The following is a 23,041-nucleotide window of genomic DNA, read 5'->3' on the forward strand; positions in this document are numbered from 1 at the left end:
CATCTCAGTATGGACTAAAATGAGCTAAAATGAGCTCAAAAATGAGCTATCTTCTCCTCCAATGAAGGGCATCCTACCTGTTAAAGCGTGGGTCTGCATAGGCATCAGGGATGTTAAGGACTTCTCCTGTTCTTGCCACTTGACCAGCTATTCCTTTTTCTATAGAAAATCTGGAGAAAATAAAAATGTGTATTAGCCAAAATATGGAAAACACATGTTTCTAGTGGAGTCTTTCTTGGGCACAGTAATGGGTGTTCTCAACCAGCGCCATTTTCTTGCTTTGAGGAGAAAAATCTTACAACTAGTAACACATAATAAAACAAAAATCACATCCTAACAGATACTTTCTGAAAATATTTTATATAGCTATACAGTTTAATACAAAACATGGCATAACATGACCATTTAAGTGACAAAAATTCAAAATTTTCAATAACCCAGATTTGTTAGGTTACCCCTAACAAACATAACATTTGTCAGAACCTAGGACTTGTGTTTATATTTAAAAGGTATTGATTTTATTATGACTTTTACTTATTCATTTCTTCTTTAGACACAATAAAAGCAACATAGAACTTGTTTCTTTGGGTGGTGTAAGTATGTGGATTTGGTAACAAAGTTTTGGAAAAAGACCAGTGGAAGTCTCATAGGTAAACATAATATTTATATATATATAATTGCCATGTAGACTTGGGAATGATTAGCCTTTCAGGACAGTCAAACAATGACAAGGTACTAATCATCCCTTAATCACCACAAGGAAATTAAACACAACAAATATGCTCTTAAATTGTATCTGAAAAATTTGTACATCTGTCTTGTGAGTAAATAATTTTCAGTATTTTGACATAAAGTAATTGTGACATAAAAGCAAAAGATAATTTATGGAGAAAACCACGTTAAAATAATTATATGTGGAATGCTTTGAAGTCTAAATGTACCCTGATAGTACCGTGATGCCTGGTATTGAAGTTAGTGATAAAGCTGTCAGGATTTCACCCTGCACACCTGACTTTAAGTTAGATTCTTCTGTTGTTTCTTTTGATAGGTACATTGCACCAACTTAAGAGTCCTTCCTGATGACTCACTCAGTGTCACTTTCTTAGATATTTAAGTTGCACTTCACTTTCAGTGTACCATACCTGTGAAATGGCTCATACCCTAGCACTTAGAATCAACATTTCAATAACATACAGAAAAGACAGAAGGATATAAGCAAGAAAAACAATTATCAAGAAGGAGTATGAAAGTGCATGTTAAAGCAGGCCAGCTTCTTTAATTTACACCACCTCCTTGCTTGTCAGTACGCAAATTGCACCAATTTTGACTCCTTCCATTCTCACTCACACAATGGTAAGTGGGAGTAAGTTTGTCTAAAGGAGACTTAATGAAGACATGAATCACTTCTCATATTGGCCCAGAACTTTAAAAGTATAAGGAGGAAATGAAAAAAGTTCTGATAAAAATCAACACTGAATATTTTAGGAAAATTTTAGTACAGGATACTTAGTCATACAATTCTTTACTTTTAAGAAGCTGAAAATCTGAAACCTGTGTGCCTTTGAAATTCTTAGTCTGCATCTACTAGGGATTCATAATTTTTAAAAAGTGAAAAACACTATGTTTACTTTGATGTTCAGCCTCTTTCATTCAAAAAGTACATAAGTATAAAAATTAGGTGCTTGTGACATGAAGCAGAAATACACATAACTTTTAGTCAGAGAATCCTTTCTAGTCATTACCAGACAATATACATTTTCAAATTCACCACTTTAAGCATTGTTCAGTATAACAATTAATTGAAATTTTGAAAATCTAAATTCACATGAGAAAAGTAGAATTAAATTATTGAGCTTGAAATCTTCAAAACCAATGACCAATCCATCCTCAATTCTACATTTACCTAATCCATCCATAAGAAGTACAAGCTGTGATTTCCTTGCTTTGGATGTGCTTGAATCACACAAATTTTAATTCCTCTTGGGAACCCTCTTGGGAAAAAAAGTCCCAAACTGGCAGACTACGGATTAGGTGCACTATTACCTGCACCTTTACCTACCTCAGAACACCTCTGTTTTTTTCCCAACATGATTTCCAAAAGGACCGCCTCCGGAAGACGGCATTTCCAGGAGTGACGTTATAGCTTCAGAGACGCTGTTTCGATGGCACTGCAATGTCATTCCCAGAAGTACTACCTTCTGGAGGCGGGTCCTGGTGGGAATGATATCACAGTATGACAAGTATTGTCAGGGTACCTGCAGATAGGCACAGAAACTGGGTAATAAAATGCCTGCACATCCATAGCTATAATGAAACTGCACTCTTCTGCTAGCTGTTCTTACCTTATTTCTTTGGTCTTCTTGAAGACAGGTTTTCCATCATTTTCTTCTCCAATATCAAAAAGGTCTGAATACAACTCCTTATTTTTGTGGTCAACCTGGAAGAGTGCACACCTATCTGCATTCACCAGGTTTTTTGCATATATCTACAGACAAAAAACAAAACTAGAGTTAATGGTCATGAGCTGAATTATCTCCAGTCATTTACCTGATAAAAACATGCATCCCTGTACAATAAAAGTTTTGAGAAGCTATCCAGGATAGGAATCCGTTTGAAGGAACAATCTTTTAAGAAAAATTCAAAAGTAAAATCTTGAATTCAACATTTTCTCTGAAAATGTGAGTGTTCTCTTCAAGAAATGCAGGAATATCTTCAGAGACTTGAAAGTTTCCTAAAAGAAAATAGGCTTTCCTATTTAATTGTTTTTCAAGACTTTCCAAAATAGTACCTTTCCTCCCTCTATGTTTAGATACCATTCCTCTTTACTTGATTTTAAATACGTAAGTTAGAGCAAGACCTAAGAACAATCGTAGCTTTTTGCCTTCATCTTTAGTGCAAATATATAGATATTTAACATCCAGAAAAGACAAAGCAGAGAGAGTAGTGTTTGCTTCTAAAAAAGTTAAGTGTGTCTTGTAAAAACAATGACCAAATGATCCTTGTGGGTCACTTCCAAGTCAGAAATATTCTGTAACAACGTGATTCTGTATTAGAAGTATCATTATGGATTGCCCTATGCAGAGTAGTAGGAAATGGCTGCACCCTCCCAATGTCAGGGACAGTACCTGCACAAGTGCTAAGACTTAGAAAATGTACATGAACTAACCAAAGCCCACAGCCAAGGGAGTAACACAGTAGAGCAACAGACTTGCATGGTGTCTATCTTACTTTGAACCAACTAGTTTTATCTCAGCAAAAATAACTCCCAGAAGCACTGACTGTTAGAACAGAATCTTGTCTTGGGAACACAGCAGCTCTTCACTGAAGTATTTCTCAGACATACAATAGTCTTTTTGAGAAAAAGGGAAAAGTGAGACAAAAATCAAACAAGGATCACTGTGTTAAAGATGCCAATATACACGCACAAGAACCTGCTCTATCCAATTCAGATAGGTCTCCTGTGTTTTTTATTTGTTCAGAAAGTACAGTAACTGCATGATACAGAGTGATCTGAGGTGGATCTCTCTCCACTTTATATGTAATACCTACCTAGTCATTCAGCTAAAGAAAGAGGCTACCAAAATCTTGGTGTGCAATGCATGCGGTTGGCATGTTTTAAGGATTCAAAAGAATTCCATATGAATGATCTCCTCCACCTTATCTCTTGTCTTCCAAAAATAAAATAATAAAGTATTTAATTTCATACTAATGCAGATGGACAAGTGTAACAGCTCAGCAGAAAAAAAATCCATATGAGATAAAAAGTCATTAGCTGAGAGACTTTAGTTCCATGCCATATGAGAAGAACTGCACAGATACCATCTAGCCCAAGCCCAAAACTTGGAGGGCCTTCCCATACAGATGGAATCTGTGTTCAGGAAGATTCTGTTGTCTTCTTCTCCATTTACTCCATCTGAACAGAAAAGTCAAGGAGTGTGCAACCTTAGGAGCAAGATTTGTTGAATTTTTTCCCCCTTAGAGCATTAAGAAATTTGAAGACCTTAGCCACTTGGACTGCTTATTCATTTGCTCAAAAGAGTGAACAGAAACTATCATAAATCCAGTAAATGCTTCTATCCAGATGCTGTATAAGATTTCTTTGTAAAATCTACTGCACAGTGTTGACTTTATACAATTAATCTTTTGTGGTTTAATGCATATGACTCAAGAACTTACCTTGGTCACAACTCATGCTTTTCAAAAATGATTACATAAACAGCAGTAATCAAGAAATAGTTAATGAGATAAGAGACTATTACTTCTCTAAATCCCTTGCTCAATTTCTGACCAGTGGTTGAAAGAGAGTATCAGTACAAAAAAATATGTTCTGCACTGTCAATAGGGAAGCCAGGGACCACCTTTTGCATAAGCTGCTTTTAGCTACTCAAGCGTATGGACAAGAAAATTTGTAAGGCAACTTGAAATTTTATTTCCCTTCCTTGCATTTACACTCAAAAAACACCCTTTTACCACTAGCTTTGCTGGGAGATTTTGATGAAAATAAAAATTAAAAGAATGGAAAGAAACACACTTTTTTTTCTTTAGTATAGGAGGAACAAATCAAGCTGTAGTGCAATCACCAAAGGGTGAAGTAGTGAGGTGAAACTGAGTTCTGATCTTTTCTCACAGTAAGACATAGAATAAGCCACACAAAATAATGACATATCACATAACGATAAAATCATGCTCCCATAAAATGGCAATAAATGTACAAACACATAATTCAGCTAACTGGCTCAAGAAAGAGACAACAGATACAGCTTAAAAGGAAGCCGATTACAAAACATCACACAGGTTAAAATACAGAATCATGATGCAGCCAAGTGTTGGAAAAGATGATAAAAGAGTAACCATATTTCACTGCCAATTGTGTTTTCCACCAGATCTCTATTCACAGGGAAGAACAGGGAAGAATATCAATATTTGTTCTCAATGCCATATGTTATGCTATACCAGTTCTTTTAAATGCTAAGCTATTTTTAAGAGGTTCATTTAAATTGGAAAAGTCAATGTTCAGAAATGGGTCCTATGTGCTGAATTCTTGACTGTGTACTAACTAGAATAACACAAACACTGCAGAATATTTTCCATTACTAATTCATGTTTCTAAATAAAACCACTTTAATGTTGTTTGCATTCTAACATTGCTGTCATTGAATAGTCTAGCTAAGAATATCACTTTGAAGACTGGGGCACATATCAGAGTACTGCTGGGAAGTAATTTTTTGAATGTGCAAATTTTAAGCAATGGTACCATGGACCACTATTTGTTCAGGTTTACACTTAAGAAAAAGACCTGCAGAATGCAGTGAATGTGCAGAAATCTAAAAAGCATAATTCACATATCAAACACTCAAAACATGTTATAAACAACCAGTTCACACACATTTGTTAAAACTATTCAGGAAATAATTCTGAATTCAAAATTGATTTAGAAACTCATAAACTGCTTTTGAAGAGTACTTTAATTCATTAATTAGTTATTTCAATGGGAAGAACTAACCACTTGGCTTAGTGGTTTCTATAAAACACTGACTGACTGTCACACTAGTTATGGGTGTAGTTTTCCAAGGTCTTATACATCTCATTCAGCAACTGAAGAAAATTTCCTAGGAGTAATTTTTAAACTCTATCCCTTGCTACAGACAGTAACTTCTTCAGCAGTGTCTTGCAGCACGTAGCAAACTGAATATAGGAAGAAGGAATCAATATAATATGCTGAAATAAAAGGACAACCAGAAGCCTTTCTGTTACAATTTTCGAACTTTCTAAGAACATAATAGTAACCATATAGTTCAGAGACAGTCATGTTTCATTCCTTATGAAACCTGTGAATGGAAGTTGTTGCGGCAATGACAAACAAAGCTGTCCTTTACCACGTTTTCTGTATAGATATGTTTATACTGTTTGTACTATGAGTTCACTACAAACAACTCAAATATTTCAATGACATAATATCTTTAAGGGAAGGAGAATGAATGGCTTTAATAACTACCACTAATAAACTTAGAAGTGAAAAAGACAACTTACCATTATATGTTCAAGTAGAGAATCTATTGCAACTATATTATCAAAATATGTTCTGCAGAGAAAGAGAAGTCAGTAAACATTGGCATTTAGTCAAACACTTCTCAAATGGGTGTCGGGAGCTCTTGTTTCATCACAGCTTTACATGGAGCCAGAAAAGGTGAGGAGAAACCACTGCACCTTAAAATTGACTGACTGGCTTGCTACAGCACAAGGGAATTAAGAAATGGTCATAACTCTGTTTCCTTAAGCCATTATTCTACAGAATTGAGAATATTCTTTATTATACATAGAATTTTCTCCACAGAAAGAGGAGAAGACTACCAAATATTGCCTGCTGTGAACTGAATAGGCTCCTGCTGAGCAGCACCAAGAATGCATCAAAATGCTTTGGCACCTCTAACACACTGAAAATTTTAAAAGCAGAAGTAAAAAGGAAAAGTAGAAAACAATGACAAAAAAATCAATTTCTTTCAAAATATCAAACTATCTTATTAGGTTTACAAATCTTATGCTCTGAGAAATGAATAAAAGTATGTAGAGCAGTTAAATCCACATCATATTATCTAAACTTTAATACTAGTTAAAAAGCAACTATTTAAGAAACTCTTAATGGGTCTTCTTTATCAACACTCGTTGAAGTTGAAGAAAGGGAACTTCTAACTTAACAATTAAAAAAGAATAAAAAAGAATCTCAGTTTCACAGCAAAGTGGTAACTGTTCAAGGACGGTCAAGAACATTGAAAGATAAAGGTCAAACTTATTAGTAAAAGAGGTTTAAATCTTCCACATGTCAAGTATTAATAACCCTTGGATTACAATGTTCCCAGCAGACAAAAGGCATTGTCCCATGGCCTTGAATATATATACAGCTCAGTTCTGTTTGGGTCTAGTGGGAAGGAGATACATAATACACTGGTATCGTCAGGGACATGAAGAGGTGGAGCACTGCATACTCTGCCCTTTCTAAAATGTTACAGAACATGTCCCGGTGACACTGCACACTAACAATATCCTCACTGAAAAGGAAATTCTCCTTCTATGTTAGAAAAGATACACACTACTTCTAAGAGGAAACTAATTATTTTCTTGCTGATACAAGTTTTTGCCTACATAAAGTTCATAAAGATACTATTAAATGATCTCCCAGTTTTGTTCCTTGAAACACAGACTTCTCTTTCTATTGAAACTAAAAAACTCTAGCAACTGATAATGCTGTATGAGAATTATTCTCTTATAGAGGCATGATAAATATTTACAGCATTTATTGTAATTTATACCTTAAAAATGTAAAACAATTACAAAGTTATTTAAATCAATCTCAGTACTATGCCAGTCCAAGAATAAATTGCCAGTCCTGGGTAAGATTGCCAATCTGGGTACATAAATATAGTTTTTTGTAAACTAGTTCAGTATGGATGTTAGCAACATAAAAGCACTCTGGAAAGGAATATAACTGTGCAAGACTTGGTAAGAGTGCCCTTTGGGAGGCATGCTCCAAATTACGCTGAAATTAATAAAAAAGGTCATCCTGAGGAATAAGGCTTGGGAAAAAAACATCTGGATACAAACAGCTTGCCCTCCTTGCAAGGGGCAGACTCCTCCCTGTGGTTTATTACTCTCCCTTCCAGCTGGGTCAGCTTGGCTGCCTACATTCCTGAGCAATGGCATATGAATCTTGGACATACTCTAATCTCATCATTTTGAGATCTGTTCATCAAGACCCACAAAAGTGTTTGCAACAAAAATCCAAGGTATCTCATTCTTCCACAGTATCACACTACTTTTTGATACACTTTGAAATTCTTCTACCAACTTTCATAAAACACTGTTAAGCACTCCAGGCTGATTTACCAAAAGTACAGCTCTGGTTTATCTTTTAATTTATTGGTTATCTTTGCTATTTAAAGATCCTAATAGCAATGACAAACAAAAGAAATTGAAGGAAGAGCAGATCACCTTAGACATTAAACTGATTTTGCAAGTGTAAGCTCAAGCTTTCACACTCTCTCTGTGCTTTCAAATTCATCTTGACTTATATTGAGAAGAAATTAAAAGCAAACATATTACATGCAGTAAAAGTATTTGAAAATTAAAACAGAGCCTTCAGAAAATGCATGGGAAGAGCAACCATGTGGCTGATTCTTCAAGGATTAACTCTGAAGTCCATATATTTATGAATACATGCACTGATGACCAAAAAATTGTTGGGAGAATAAGGGAAGCTGAAGCACACTAAATAACTTTCTGTAAAGTCCTTTCAAGCCTTCTAAAATTGCCATGAGACACCAAGCCTATTTGTCACTTCTCAAAGATGGGCACATTTAACTCTGACAGAGGCGGTGAGAAAAAAGCAGGAAAAAAAACCCATGCAAAAGACCACAAGAATAAAAGGTTTCTGTAAGGTATAAATGAATACCACATTTTTATCTGCACCAACACCAAAAAATTATGAAAGGCATACACCACTGCCACACATACCAGTTGTTCTTATCCCTGAACTGAAGTTTGCCCACCCTCTAAAATGTGCCTTTGCATCTATGAGTAGCTTCCACTACTGCTATTGAGTGAACACAGGTAGATTGGAAGAGTCACCCTAGAAAAGCTCATCAAAAAAACCCAGGAGATTATTTTGCAAATCACACTTACTTTGATACATCAAGCAAGAAGTCATTCAGTTCAGTCTGCTTGGCAAGGCCCCGGCATACCTGGAAGCACAAATCATAGAACCATTTGCTCCAGAAAACTGAAGTCAGAGGGAAACCGAAGTCCCATCCCTTTAATTTGTATGAAAAAAATACCAGTACTTGTGTGTGTGTTTAAGTCTGTATATACATACATGGAGAAGACTGTATAAAATTAAAGCTGAGTTTGTGTGCTGGGTTTCAAACTTAGCTATCTAGCTGCTGAGTTAAAACTGTGAAACACAAGTAAAATCTTTCCTAAGACTCACTGAAAGCTGTTGGCTTTTACACTTTTCATGCTGTCTCAAAGGCTGTCACTGACTGTGATTATGGAATGAACATTTCCTTATCCAGACCCTCGGATCTTCTGAGAATGTCAAATATTTTGTTTCCCTTCTCCCTTACCACATTTTTGCCACTTTTTTTCCAGGCTGCAAAGTAGCATATAGACACAACTGTAGACTGACATCAGGCAAGTTTAACTAAGCTAAGCAGCAGATGATATATGCTCAACTTAGGGAGAAATCAGCATGAATATGAATACAGAAAATAGTATGCATACTTCTTTTTAGAAGAAAAATGTTAGATGAAGCAGAACTTTCAGCTGTATTTTTACTTCATTTATTTGCATACTCTGTATCTGAAGACAATTGTACATCTGCATCTAGAGCAAGCACTGAGGCCAAAAGTAAAACAAGCCTCTACTGCTTGGACATTTTACACTCACAAAAAGATCACTTGGAACTAGTAATATCTTTCATCTGTGCAATGCAGATACAAAATGCCAGATCAAAACTCTTGCATTCTTCTCATGCAAAAAGACTTGGGAAGAGAAATCCTTCTGCTTAGAAGAAGGAAGAGAAATAAAAATGATCAATTGACAAGCTTGAACTTAACTTTTCCTGTTGTGTTTTGTTAGATGTAAAAGACTTCTCAGTCAAGGAGAGAGTAATTCTTACAAGGTGAAGCTAAAACTGCATGCAATTGCAATTCTACTAGTGTACAATAGCCTGTACCAGAATCTAATCTGTACTAGTTCTGCCTAGGTGTGAATGACCACCCCAAAGACAGCGACTTCCAGCACTGAGGCAGGAAAGATTAGAGCCTAGAAGAGAAAAGCAGGAAGCTTTCTGCATATCTTCTGACAAGTGTATGAAAGACACCTTGAAAAAAAGAACATAGTGAATTTCCTCCTGGGAGTTGACAGAAGAATCTATTTTAGCATCTTCTCTGAGTTGACAGAATATGTTTAATTTCAGTGTTACCATCTTCTGCTAGCTGAAGTAACAAAACCTATTAGCAAAGCTGCTGGGGTTTGCTGGAGCAGCTTGACACTGTGTGAAGCTCCATTAGGCACCTAGCTAGGGACAGCATGAGGCATCTTTAGTGGCAGTAGTTACAGGACCATGAAGCAGCTAGCAAGGATGGCTTAAAATAGGCTTTTCTAACAACACTTCATAATTTCAAACTGAATACCAAAGCAGGAGGAAAGCAACCAGTTAGCCTAGCAATTGCCTTTCCACCAGAAAAAGAAAACAAAACAACTCTGCAAAGTTGTTACGATAAATCTGCTTTAATCGTTCAAATTTCTTTCCTGTAGCACAAATATTGTTATTCGATCCATGATTGCAAGTGAGGAAAACTAGTTCAATGAACACCAAAAATGTTAGCATATTTTTTCCAGGTTCAAGGAAGGGCCTTTAATCACTGCTTTATCAACGATCTCCACTTAAATCTGATCACAATCCATGCTTCTACTAAACACATTCTGGAAGACAAATTACACACAAAAAAAATAAAAAGAAAAACCACTCACACTTACTTGTACTTGATGTATTGCTACTGAAGCCCATGCAAGATTTGCTGTTGCAACCTGCAACAAAAGAGAAGAAACTCTCTCTGAAGAAACCTTGAAAACTGCACATCAGTGACATGCCTCTTTTCTCTGTCTACCTGCTAAGTAAATTGACTGAGCTGTTTTAGACCAGCAGGCAGTAACAATTTAAGGGAAGACAGTTATTTTGCAGAAGTCTCAGTGTACTTGCAAGTGTTTCAATTTTAGAGGTTACCAATAGTTTTCAGAAGCAGAATGGGGCGCCCATCAGCTCAGAAATACAACATCAAAATAAACAACCCATCAGCCGAGGGCTTTAAAAATTACACTCTTGAAAGGCATCTGCCATAGAAATAAAATATGCCTTAACAGCATTCTGGGGCTGCATGTCTTCAGCAAAAGCTACTTCCAGCTGTAAACAGGCACTGTTTCTCTCATTACTGTTTTGGTGGCAGAAGAACCAGACCTGATCTCTCAGCTCAAGTGTTTGAAGTATGACAGTTTCCAGGCAACGTTTCAAACAAATGTCATGTAAACTGCAGCTCACTGTGATGTGCTACCATGCATAATCTCCTGTCCTTGAAGTGCAGGAGCTTTATAGGAACACAGGGAACGGAAGCACAAGAGGTCAGCTTTTGCATACCCTCCTAAGGTATTTTTTTTAAATTTTATATTTTTAAACAGAACACTTTGCACGCACTTCAGAAAAATTGCTAATAGCATCCAAAGGCTTTCTGAAACCTGAAAATGAAAAGAATGCTTTAGAACACTCAGGAAGCAACCTTAAAATATTTTTAATTTACTAATAAAATACTTTCATTCAGCAGCCAGTCTTTTCCAAGTGGAACATTCATGAACTTTAGCTACAGAAGGTATTTCATATAACATAAAGTATTCATATTTTCACAAAACAATGCATGTCTGACACCTATCTGAACTGTAGATTGATTAATGTAATAGGATAATTTCCAAAATTAAATACATTGTATGTAGGCTGCAGAATTAATGAAGCCTGGTTTTGTATGAATACCTGTTCTTCGTTCTCTGAGCAAGGACAGTGGCACCACCACACTAATCTAGTCCCTTACCCTGACCTCTGTCTACCACTGAAAAAATACAAGGTGTGACAACAAGCTGAAGTGGCATTGACTACCCAACTAATATACACATGTAAATATCAGACGAATGCTAGGGTATTTGGTTTACTGATAAACAAAACATACACTTGACAAATACTGCTGCTGTTCTGCTTTGGGATGACTAGTTTTAGTATCTCTTGCCTGAATATCTTCTTTCCTTTTCAGACTAATAATTCCTGTTCAGTACTGCTAGACTGCGCCATGGTGGATCTCATACCACTGTCGAGACAACACACCTGGCTAGAACTCATTCCATTTTGTCCTAACTGTGTATTCAGGCTCCCTTCTCTGGGAGACTGCACAGAGAGAAATTCATCTTTACATCAGAGACATGGGACATAACAGGGATCCTCACCCTGACATGAGAACAAAGAGGCACTTGGAACAGCTTTAGTACAGCAACAGCCTTTGTGACACCTGCTCCATTTTCAAATCCAGGTGTATTTGGCTAACAGCTCCTAGCTTCAGATTGACAAATGGGCATGTATGGACAATGTAAATACACAGGACTTGTATGAACAGAGTCATGTATGCAGAACAGTCATGGAAAGGGGAAGATGAATATGAATGGGCATATCTGGATAGGGAAGCATCAGGAGTTAAGAAAAGCAGAAGAGAGCTTTACAAGCATCACCCAGACTGGCAGGTCATCCAGGTACCAGCAGTTCTATACACAATTTATAAGGACATCTAACTCAGGAGACAAAGGACAGAGAACCTGACAACTCACAGAGATGGGACAGGCTAGAGAGAGACAACAGCTATCAGCTTTTAGAAGCTAAAGCCTGACCCAAAACCAGCACGTGATTGTCAACCTAGAAAGAAAACAGGAGACCATAAAGACTCAGCAGACAGCATTCCTTGTCCTTCTGTTGCAAGGAATTCTGGAGGGACTACCTGGGTACTTGGTACTGGAAATACCACCTAGACAGACACATCTGGGTGCTGGAGAGTGTGTGGCAGTAAAAATATGAATGCAAATATCAGAAATCTCTTTTGCTTCACATTTGATTTAAAGTAAAATAGTTTTTCCCCTCCTATGAGAGCCAGCATAGAGACTTGATAAACTGTTGCTATAACATTGCAACACCCTGTTTTGTGATAGGGCTCATTCCTTGAGAAGCCACACCAAAAAGTAAACTAAAATAAATATTAAAATCTTACCATAATGTAAAGTAAAACTGTACTAGAAAGTTAAGATTGAGACTCACGATAACTGAGCATTGTCTTTTTTTATAGAAAGTGATTTTGGGTTTTGATGTTAGATTTACACTTATATTTCATTTACCTACTTTGTGTTAACTTCTCTAACAGCTCTGTATTGAGTTTATAATCAATAAAGAAACCTTGAATCTGTTTATCTGAAAAAGAGCACATGGTAAAATTATATGTCCCTGTATTTGTATATTTTACCTCCTCTGACTGAAAATGCAATCACCACCTATTTTCTTTATTTTAAAAGAACAAAAATCAAGCATGAAAAAGTTATAAACTGATGAGAAGAGCAAGAGAAGGAAGTTTGGAGTACTGGCAGGGACAGGGCTGAAGTCCTGCCCATCGTGGGGAAGTGGGCAAGGGCTGCACACAAGCTCACCTCTTGGTGACTGTGGTGGAAGGCTTCTTTGCCCCAGTGACGGTAAAGCTCCAGGATACCAATCAGGTCACCAATTGCTGTGACAATTGGCAAACACAGAACAGATTGGATACGAGTCCCCGACTCCAGTCCAGTACCTTTGGGAAATCGCTCATCCTAGAAAATGCAAACATATTCTGATAAAATGTAAAATCTGATGAAACATTGACAGGAAAGACATAACTGATGTTTTCCTCCCTCTCTTATCTGACGAAATCTGCAGGAAAATTACAAAATTCATTAAATCTCATCTCTCAGCATAATTTTTACACAATAGTATCTACAAAAATGTAATTTTAAAGTCTCAATATTAATTTATATTAATAATGCAGATAACCTTATTGATGTAAGGTCAGAATTAGTTGTGATATTACACCCAGCTTTGGGTTTGTTTATATAATGCTTTATTCTCTAATCTCACAGGCAGCAAAAAACAACACTTTATTGCTAATGCCAGTCCAGATTAAATAAAAACCAGACAAGCAACACTACCACTCCACCATCCTTCTCTCCAAAAAACACCAAAGAATTTGTAATCACAAAGAGGACTGCTCAGATCTCAGTATTAAAGAGCAGACAACAGTAATTTCAAGAAAACAAAAATTGAAACTTGAGGCTAAGGCTTTAGGTTACACAGTTATAATCCTCAACCTAAGGAGGATTTCCTAAGGAGGAAAACGTGTTCCCAAAAAAATTGCACGAGAGTAAGCATCTTCCTTTGCTTATGCATCCTGAATAAACTGGTGCAAAAGATACAGAAACAAATGTTAAAATAATCCTACCAGCCCAAATATATAGTCCTAAAATACATAACTTTCAGCCCTCGTAGGGAATGTTATAGGGCTTTATTACTTCACTTCCCTATCTAGGAAAGGGCCTCTTTCTTAGGCAGACCTAAGAAAGCACCTGGATATTACAGTTAGCAAAGCTGTCAGAGCACGATGTGAAGTGTGCAAGACCCACTTCATTGCACATCATTCCTTCAGTACCTGACTCGTACCAGATGTTCCCTGCAGGCTGTGCTTAGGCAAGACAGACACCTCTTCAAGGCTGATCAAAATCTCTCACTTCTCAAAGAAAACAGCAAGTAATCTCTACCTTAATTACTAAGATGACAATCAATTTGAACAAATGACAGACAAAAGAGAGTGGGAAGCACTTTGAAACACGAGCCTTCTGCTTTCTCTTTTTAGTTCTGTCCTCCCACAAAAAAAGGGCTGGCAAGTCTACCTGCACCAGCTTCCCTTTTGCTGTTGAGAAGCTCCTAAAATCACATGAAGACAAACCATCTCACCAAAATGAATCTTGCTGTTTGGTCAATGAATCACTGATATTAAACCAACAAAAAAGTTCCAAACTCCTCCTCACTAACCCCATGATTCTACTAAGAATGTAAAATCAAAACACAGAACTCTTCTATGTAAGGATATCATGATATTAATTGGAAATTACCAGAAACAATTTAAACCCTTAATTTAACTGCAAAAACATACCAACACATAAAATCTTAATAGTCCAGAGTGTGTAGAAAGCACTGACTATTACAACAGTGAAAGCAGCCTCTGCCTTTTGGTTTTGTGGCTTTGTTTAGGTGTCCTCACATTAGCCATCTGGTATTTGTTCATAGCCCAGTTCCATCTGACTAAGGTCATACATATTTTTAAGAAATAATTTCAAAAGTAGAGATAGCAATGTCAAATCTTTTATTTATTTAATTTTTTTTGGTGTCACAGTGTCACTAGGAATAAATTAAATGTTCTGAAATTATTCCATCAGCTAATCCAAACTCATCCAAACCTATTTTCCCGGTATCAGGACAGATGTCAATTCTACTATTAAATGTTCATGTCAATAAACATTTCAGCATCAAAACATTCATTCTAAGAACAGGCTGCAATATCTCATTAAAAAAAGAAAGCTTTTTACCCCCAGAATATCTTCTACTAACAACGTTTTTCTGGATCTGGCTACATAAGCAGATACTGTAGTGCCATGTGCAATGGGCCCTGCAGGAATGAGTCGTGGGTGTCCTTCTTTAGCTCCTGGTGGTGTAAATACACACAGACTCTAGTTAGAAGGAAAAAGAAAAAGAGAAAGAAAAAATAAAAAAAAGCAATTAGAACACATAATTACTTTTACAGTTGCGGCACAACTTATGTACAATAAAGCAGATAATGTCGAGAAAAACTTGAATAAACACCACTTAATTCTTCTGAAATCTTAGAAAAATCCCATTCTAAAGTTTCCCAGGAACTCACAGACAACTCCTTTGGAGAACAGTGGATGACTAAAGTCAGTAATTTTTTATATCAGGGTAGGAGTGCATTTACTTTAAACACACAATACCCAGCATACAAGACTCACAGAAGAAAACATTACCTTGTATGAAAAACATTATTTCTTTATCTAGGATGTTCTCATTAATTTCAATAGAAAATACTCAAAAAGTAGAGACAATGTTTAAATTTCTTGCTATATAATACCAGAGATAGATGACAATGCCACACCACAATGTATTACTAGCATTCCTCATAAGAATGGCCACAGGTTGTGCCGCTGATTAATTTTACTCTCAGGATTTGCTTTCATGAGGGCTGCAATAAGACAGGAGCTGTTTTCTAGCATGAATTATTCCAGGTAAAATTTGCATGCTAAAATCTAACATCTCCTATCAGCTGTAGAAAATTAAGTGATGATATGAGGTGCATCCTCTCATAATTCCTTTCATAAATCCTTTCTTTACAAACATGCATGGTCTGTTATAAAACATTAGTACTAAATATTTCCAAAAAAAAGAAGCCTACACTGAAATGCTCAGAAATGAAAGAGATGCAATGTAATGCACCATATGAAGATACTCCTGCAGTGATGAAGATACCTTAGCTGTAATGAATTACCAGCATTTTGGAAGGAGAAAGTTGGGACTTTATGCTGAGGGGAAAACAAATGGTCAATAAAAACGTATGAAATTCCTAGTCAAAACAAGATTGAAGTCTATCCAAGAAGGATCAGTAGTCCAACAGTTAGGGTATTTAGTAAGCTGAAAAGGAAAACACTCAAGATTCTGACAAAACCAGAAAGTCTTAGGCAGAAAGTCAGTCCCAAAAAATTCAGCAAGACAAGAAAGTGAGTTTTTCACCCAGTAATTCATTTGCTGATGTCTGATACAGATGAAAATTAAACTGTCTTAAAAATAATAATCAAATAGAGCTGCCCCAAATTATTTTAGCACTGACAAGTGATTTTTGCATTTGGAAGGAAAGATGTTTCTTCCATGGACTGAATATTCAGATTATTTACTCCATTTTGATTATAGTACAAGAACATGAAATCATGGAATATTCTGTTTATTCTTATCCTAAACCTGGACCTTATTCTTCAAACCCATTTATGCTCACAGCTTCTTTGAAGTGTGGCCTCTAGAAGTAAGATACACTTGAAAAGTCAGAATGTTTATTTTCCATACGAATTACAAGAATGTCGTTTAAAAAAAAAGGCAACATCCAAACATGAAAAATCACTTAATCAATACAATCAATACATTGCATCTGCCTGGACAAGCTTGCTCACTCTACCAGAATAAAAAGCTCCATTTATTCTTACTTGCTTATAATCCAATAAGGATACATACAATTTCTAAATGAAAACTTAGTTTCACAGTTGCTTGCCTTCATAAAGCTTCAGTACATGTTTTTACATGCACTTAAATAGAATGAAAAAGAACATTTTACATAACATAGCCAAGAAAAGCACACCACGGTCTAAAAAAAAAAAAAAAGAAAGCACATTATTCTAATAAAACTGAAGAAACCACAGATCTTTATTTATTTAAATCAGTGTCCTGGTATAAAATATTTTTTTTTTTTAAATAAAAAAGGTAGTAAAATATAGAGGGCATAGAAATATTGAAATACATATCTTTACAGAAGTCTTATCCACTACACTATATGCTTAAGATTTACTATTTTAAAAGTACTCTTGTAATATAAACAGTAACACTATAATGTGTTCAAAACTGAAAGGGTGGTTTCTGTTGCAGAGTACTGTAAAATGTAGAGATGCAACACAGTATTTCGAGTCTGACTGATGTAGTCCAAGTAGTGGAATCATTCAAAATCAATAGGACATCAGAGACCAAAAATGAATGGGACACCAGGGACCAAAGTTGATTATGCTGAAGATGCTAAAGAATAACACTTTTATTCACACCACTGTTACCTATTTAAGATATATTTGATTCTTTTTGCCAAGGTACGATTAGCAAAGTTACTGTTCTGTTTAAATTATGTGTATAAAATGTGCTTTTCCACATTCATCTTCTGAGTCATGCCCAACACTAAACACAAAACAATGCACAAATTTTTCTCCTCTCAGAAAGAGCTTCTCAAAACAAGGAAAAAAGGGAAGAAGACCAAACAGCCACTTGCACCAGAAAACAAAGAACTCACTTCTCCCACACATACATATTTTTCTTCAGAAAAACACTTTTTCTTCACTAAATCTTCAATGGCCAAAAACCTGTGTTGACACCCTGAAGTATTGCCTGCAACAGCTGCTTTCACCTGCAGAGTCTTTCCTGTGTCCTTGTGTATCGCTTTGTCTGGTAAGCCCCTCTGTTGTTAACACCATGAAGTACTGCTGTAAACAAATTTCCCTATGCTGGAAAAAGTTTGAGAACATTATTTTACTTCCAGCTTCTCCAAAAAAATTGTTTCGCAGAAGCAATCCCATTCTGCTTCTACGGAAAGTTGCAAACCTGTGGCTAAGGGGTCAGTGATCGAAAAACTCTGCTAACTATCCACCCAAAAGGTTCTAAATTTGCCACTGTTCCCCCTAACTGTAGAGGTAGAAATGACTGTGCATAACAATAGATAATCTTATTCTGACTATGCAGCACTATTAAAAAGAAAGGCACTATTTCTGATAACCATATATAAACTGAAATTAATCCATAAGCTTCTACCATTCCACACTGACTTTATACATACACCTGATAAATTGCTATGAGTGTTTGTACATTCCATATTTGATGAATTTAAATCTGAATGAGTTTAAACATTTATTGCCAATTAATTATGTGGAGATGTCTCGAATAGAAGCCATCAATGGCAAGGTCAGCCAAACAAAACAAACTGTGCTCTGCTCTACTATGGCATGTTACTGAAATAATCTCTGAGGCACCCCACAGACACAGCTTTATGGGAATCTAAAATTATCACTGTTGAAAACCAGCAGGTTTTTCACGTAACCTATCCAGCTCACATTCATTTTTTCTTTTGCTTAAGAAAATATTTATGAAATGAAATGTATTGCAGTAATGATAAAACTTGGGGCTCAGCTACTTTTTTCTATGAATGATTCCAGCATTCTTTTAATTTGCAAATGTACATTCCAATAATCTTTCACTAGCTCAAAGGGTAACTAGGACTGTGCCCATACAAACATCTGATATAGTGCATACAGCTTCACAAGTAAGTGAAGAAATGGATAGATTGGGCCCTTTCAAATTAACTTTGCATTTTCTCAGTTGGTCTGAATATTTTACTTCAAAAGAGATTGTATTTTTGGTAATTATAATGAACAATGATTAATAATAAAAATAAGAAACCAGTGGATCTTTATCCACAAGTTAACCCATATATAGTCAATAAAAAAGGAAATATGAGACTATTAGGACCCCTGATTTCCCAAATACTATATTGATAACTCACAAAGCAGTAAAAGGAAAAGGTTGAGGAAACAGCAGGATGCTTATGCATGGCTCACAGACCCTTTTGCTCTTATTATCACTTGCAATGAGCCTTTAAGTGTCAGAAAGGGATAAATACAAATAGCTCTTTACTGATAATTGAATGTCACTGTCTCTCTCTGGGCAAAAGTTAAGTAATAAAAGATAACTAGTTTAGAAAGAGTATTAGGTATGTCTGGAGCTGATGATAGAGAAGGCACCCAAAACAGGAGGTTCAGTTTGGATCTGACAAACTAACTAAAGGACAAACATTGGCTTGGAGAGAGAATCATTTGGAAGCTTCCAGGTTCAGGCATTCTGGCACCTGGCAGTCCACAGGACTCTGCAATTCTCAATTCTGATCTGTTTACCCTCCTTCCAGACAAAGACAGAACCTCCTTTCCTACATTAGTCTCAACTACCTGATTAACAATATTCTTCTGACAAGTTCCATATGTGTGGACCCGATTTTCTCTGAGCCTGAGAGAATTACAGCCTATCAGTGGCTGATCTGTTCCCAAGGAAATGTTTCTTGGGAGATCTCTCACTCAAGGACAACATTACTGAACCATCTTATGAAAATAAAAATAATTGAGATATGATTAAGAAATCAAAACAATTCTGTATAACTGCAGATAGTGTGTTTTTCTCTTGTCCCACCAATGGGACAAGAGGTGGTGTTCCCTTGACCAATCATGCTAAACCTGTAGCGTAAGACCCTATAAAAGCTGAAAAGTTCAGAGAATAAAGGCCCCTTTTCCTAGCAACTCATTCTGGTGTGTGCTGTGAATCCATACTTCTACATCAAGTCCAACAGCAACAGTGATGGACTTCTTTCTATAAATGTAGTAGGCAGGGAAGCACTAAAGTTTGACATCAAGAACTTCCTGTACCATGTTAAAACCCTAGAGTACACGTGGTGCTTTCTTTCCTTCCATCTGTGACAGGACAGATTGTTCTGGTTGGGCCTAAAATCTTCAAATTTTTTCGTCCCCTCCTAGTTTAATCACTTAATTCACTTTGATAAAGTCCACAGCCAAAAAAACCTCCTATTAATTTTGATGGATGTAACAGTGTGGTTTGGAATCCACTAATGACCTATCATGAACACAGAGATCAAGAGGTTCTTAAAAAAACAAACTGAAGCAAAACAGAAAGTCCAAAATAAATTATGACTTTAACAAATGTTTAAACACTGGTGAACACAGACAAATGTTGCAAAATTCACTGTTTCATCTTGGTGGTGTTAGGCTATATAGTTGGACTCAATCATCTCTGAGTTTTTTTCCAAATTAAAAGATTCTATTACTCTATTCTATGACTCATGTTTCTTAGGCACTCTAGGTATAGGCAACATATTGCAGTCTCTAATATCTTTTTTAAATAGGAATGTATTAACAAGCCTTCCTGTCTACAGGGATGCAGAATGATGTACTGTAACTGTTTCTTGAGGTTATAAACAACATCCTCAATTCACAGATAAACCCACCAACCTGGCTTTAAGACACATAAGAAAATCACTGTATATTCAATAAGCCATAATACCATGGTTTTTGGCGCTCTTTCCTTCATACTGTGCACTCAGTCTGGTAAAATTATTAAGAAATTTAATCTCTTACTGGGGCTGAAAAAAAAGTTCTTTACTCCTCATTTCTAACAGCTAAGAGCATGCACAGGAAGAATTACTCATGTTAATCTTGTCATGCTCGCATAACTTGGCCCCATTGTTGGTTTTCCTACTGAAAATCTAACGCTTGACAGAGACAGCAGATTAAAATCCTAATAAAAGAAAACATGAGTAGAAGCAGCAAGTCTCATAACACAATAGCATTTGCAACTCTTGACAGATATTGTTACAGCACTAAGAAAGTACTTGCAGTTTTCAGTGATTTCAATCTTTGGCTCTTCTGATGAAGAGGACAACCACAGGTATCATTGATGTTATTTTCCTAGTCACTGTTGGCATGCAGTTTGTTGGAATCCAGCACAACACCAAATCCTATCTCACAAAAACTAGAAACCATTCAACCAACTACATAAAGTTTGACAGGATTTGAACTACAAACATGTATTCATCATCATCATCCTCATCATCATTTCACAAACTGTTATTTCTTCTCTTTGCATAACTACTTTTAACTAAACAAATTACAATCATAAACCAATTTTTCTAAAATTTCCTTGCAGAAAAGCAGCCTGTATATGATCAAGGTTTAATGATTAAAATGAAGGTTAAAGTACACATGTGACAACGCATTCCACTAACAAACTATATTGGTGGTATGGGTTGACTGCATCTTGATCTATTTTCTTCCACAGCACAATCTGCTGATAAAACTGGTCCTAAAAATGCTTCATGGGAAATCATTTAATATTCAACTGACATTAAATGAAAGCCTTCATACTAAAGCATTGCTATGTGATTTGATGCTTGGGGGAAAGAAAAAATTAAAGAGAAATGGAAATTGATCAAGCTGATATTAAGTGAGTTTAATGGCTTCTGCTGCTCACATATGTTTCTGTTCAGTAACAGCAATAGATTTTACTCTTGGTAAAGGACAACTTAAATGTAAGACCACACAACCGAAGGAAAAAATTATCTGCAGATATTTACAAAGGCTATGCCCTAAGGTCTGTATTTTTAGCAAGAATAAAACTCATCATAATAGGCAAAGATGACCAAGGAAAACAAACTAATATAATTAATTTGGAAATTATTCATAGCCAAATCCCTTGGATTTGTTATCTGGCTTAGCTGAAGTAGTAACCCAATACTACATGCTAAAATCTTAAAGAGCTCTATGCAACTATATTTTGAATTTAAACACAAGTGCAGCAGTCTGACTGTATGAAGCACACAGAGATAAAATAAGCAAAAGCCACCAGCAACTACCACCATTTTTTATAACAACTTGTTTCCTTTGCAATAAATCACAGTGTACTTGACAGGAGATTTGCAATTTTAAGCCAGATAGTATGCACAAATGTTGGATATTTGTGAAATGAAGGTGATGCACTTACACTTACTGTAGGACTACTGGCAGTTTGGTTTGGTTTTTTTTGGTTTTGGCAGGGGGATTATGTGTTGACTCTTCTGAACAGTATTAATTTTTAACTGCACTGAACTCCTCGAAACTTTCCAGATGATTTACACAAGAAAAAAAACACGGGAGTTATAGCAGTTCATTGACACAGAAAACCAAGTTGCCATACCTCTCTACCATCCCTTCCATTTTAAGGCATGGTCAGCTAAGCATTTTTCTGGAAGATATTTGTCCTAATAGGTCCCAAACACTTCTCCAGGGATGAGCATCCCTGAGCATGCACAAACAACAGACTGTAGTGCTTCATTAGAACCACAGCTAAGGAAGTTTTTCCAATGCCAAGTCAAGCACACTGCTTCTTGCCCTGCACACCATAGCAATTGGAGATATTGGAAGGTATTCCCTTCCTCTCTGCCTTATCCACGTATATCTTTACCCCTCAACTTTCTTTTCTTTAGACTAAACAAAACCACTCTTTGTTTCCTGACCATTCTCTCTGTTCTGTCCTAAAGTCACTATCAGATCTTCCAATTCTATTTTTTTCTTAAAGTGCAGTGTTTAAATGAGCCATTATTCCATCTCGGGATTTAGCAGTGGAAAGAGAAATAGGAAAAATACTTTACGCTAGGGCTAGAGTTCTGCTTGTGCTACATACATAAGTGTAATTTTTGATAAAGTAATTAATACAGAATTATTTTTACCTTCAAATTCACTAAAAAACCTAGAATCTTTCTCAGCATCATCAACTGCCCTGCACAGAGAGAGGCAATATGTGGAAAACCAAGCACTTTTCCTAACTGAATCGTCTGGTTTCTTCTGATCATTTCCCAAGCCCATTTTGAAATCTAATCTGTTCCTACAAACATATCTGCAGTCCTATATTCCTTCTTCACCCATGCATTAGTGCATATATTAAGCAAAACCAGGTACCTGTCTAAATCTTTGCAGACTT

At 36.2% G+C, this 23,041-nt stretch overlaps 1 protein-coding gene across 1 annotated transcript in view; it reads right to left on the reverse strand.

Annotated features, from left to right (window-relative positions):
* Positions 1 to 23,041, reverse strand: part of PDE10A (phosphodiesterase 10A) — a 171,821-nt gene that overhangs the window by 27,096 nt on the left and 121,684 nt on the right. The window contains exons 6-12 of the mRNA XM_005526937.3: positions 15,244 to 15,384; positions 13,279 to 13,434; positions 10,534 to 10,584; positions 8,677 to 8,735; positions 6,031 to 6,082; positions 2,343 to 2,485; positions 78 to 170 (exon numbers count right to left, since the gene is read on the reverse strand). Of these exons, the coding sequence (XP_005526994.2) occupies positions 78 to 170; positions 2,343 to 2,485; positions 6,031 to 6,082; positions 8,677 to 8,735; positions 10,534 to 10,584; positions 13,279 to 13,434; positions 15,244 to 15,384 (695 nt within the window). The remainder of the gene's footprint in view (positions 1 to 77; positions 171 to 2,342; positions 2,486 to 6,030; positions 6,083 to 8,676; positions 8,736 to 10,533; positions 10,585 to 13,278; positions 13,435 to 15,243; positions 15,385 to 23,041) is intronic.

The sequence above is a fragment of the Pseudopodoces humilis genome, chromosome 3 (assembly GCF_049639895.1).
Source record: "Pseudopodoces humilis isolate 2021_Gansu_Grassland_sample_001 chromosome 3, ASM4963989v1, whole genome shotgun sequence".
NCBI classification, from domain to species: Eukaryota; Metazoa; Chordata; class Aves; order Passeriformes; family Paridae; genus Pseudopodoces; species Pseudopodoces humilis.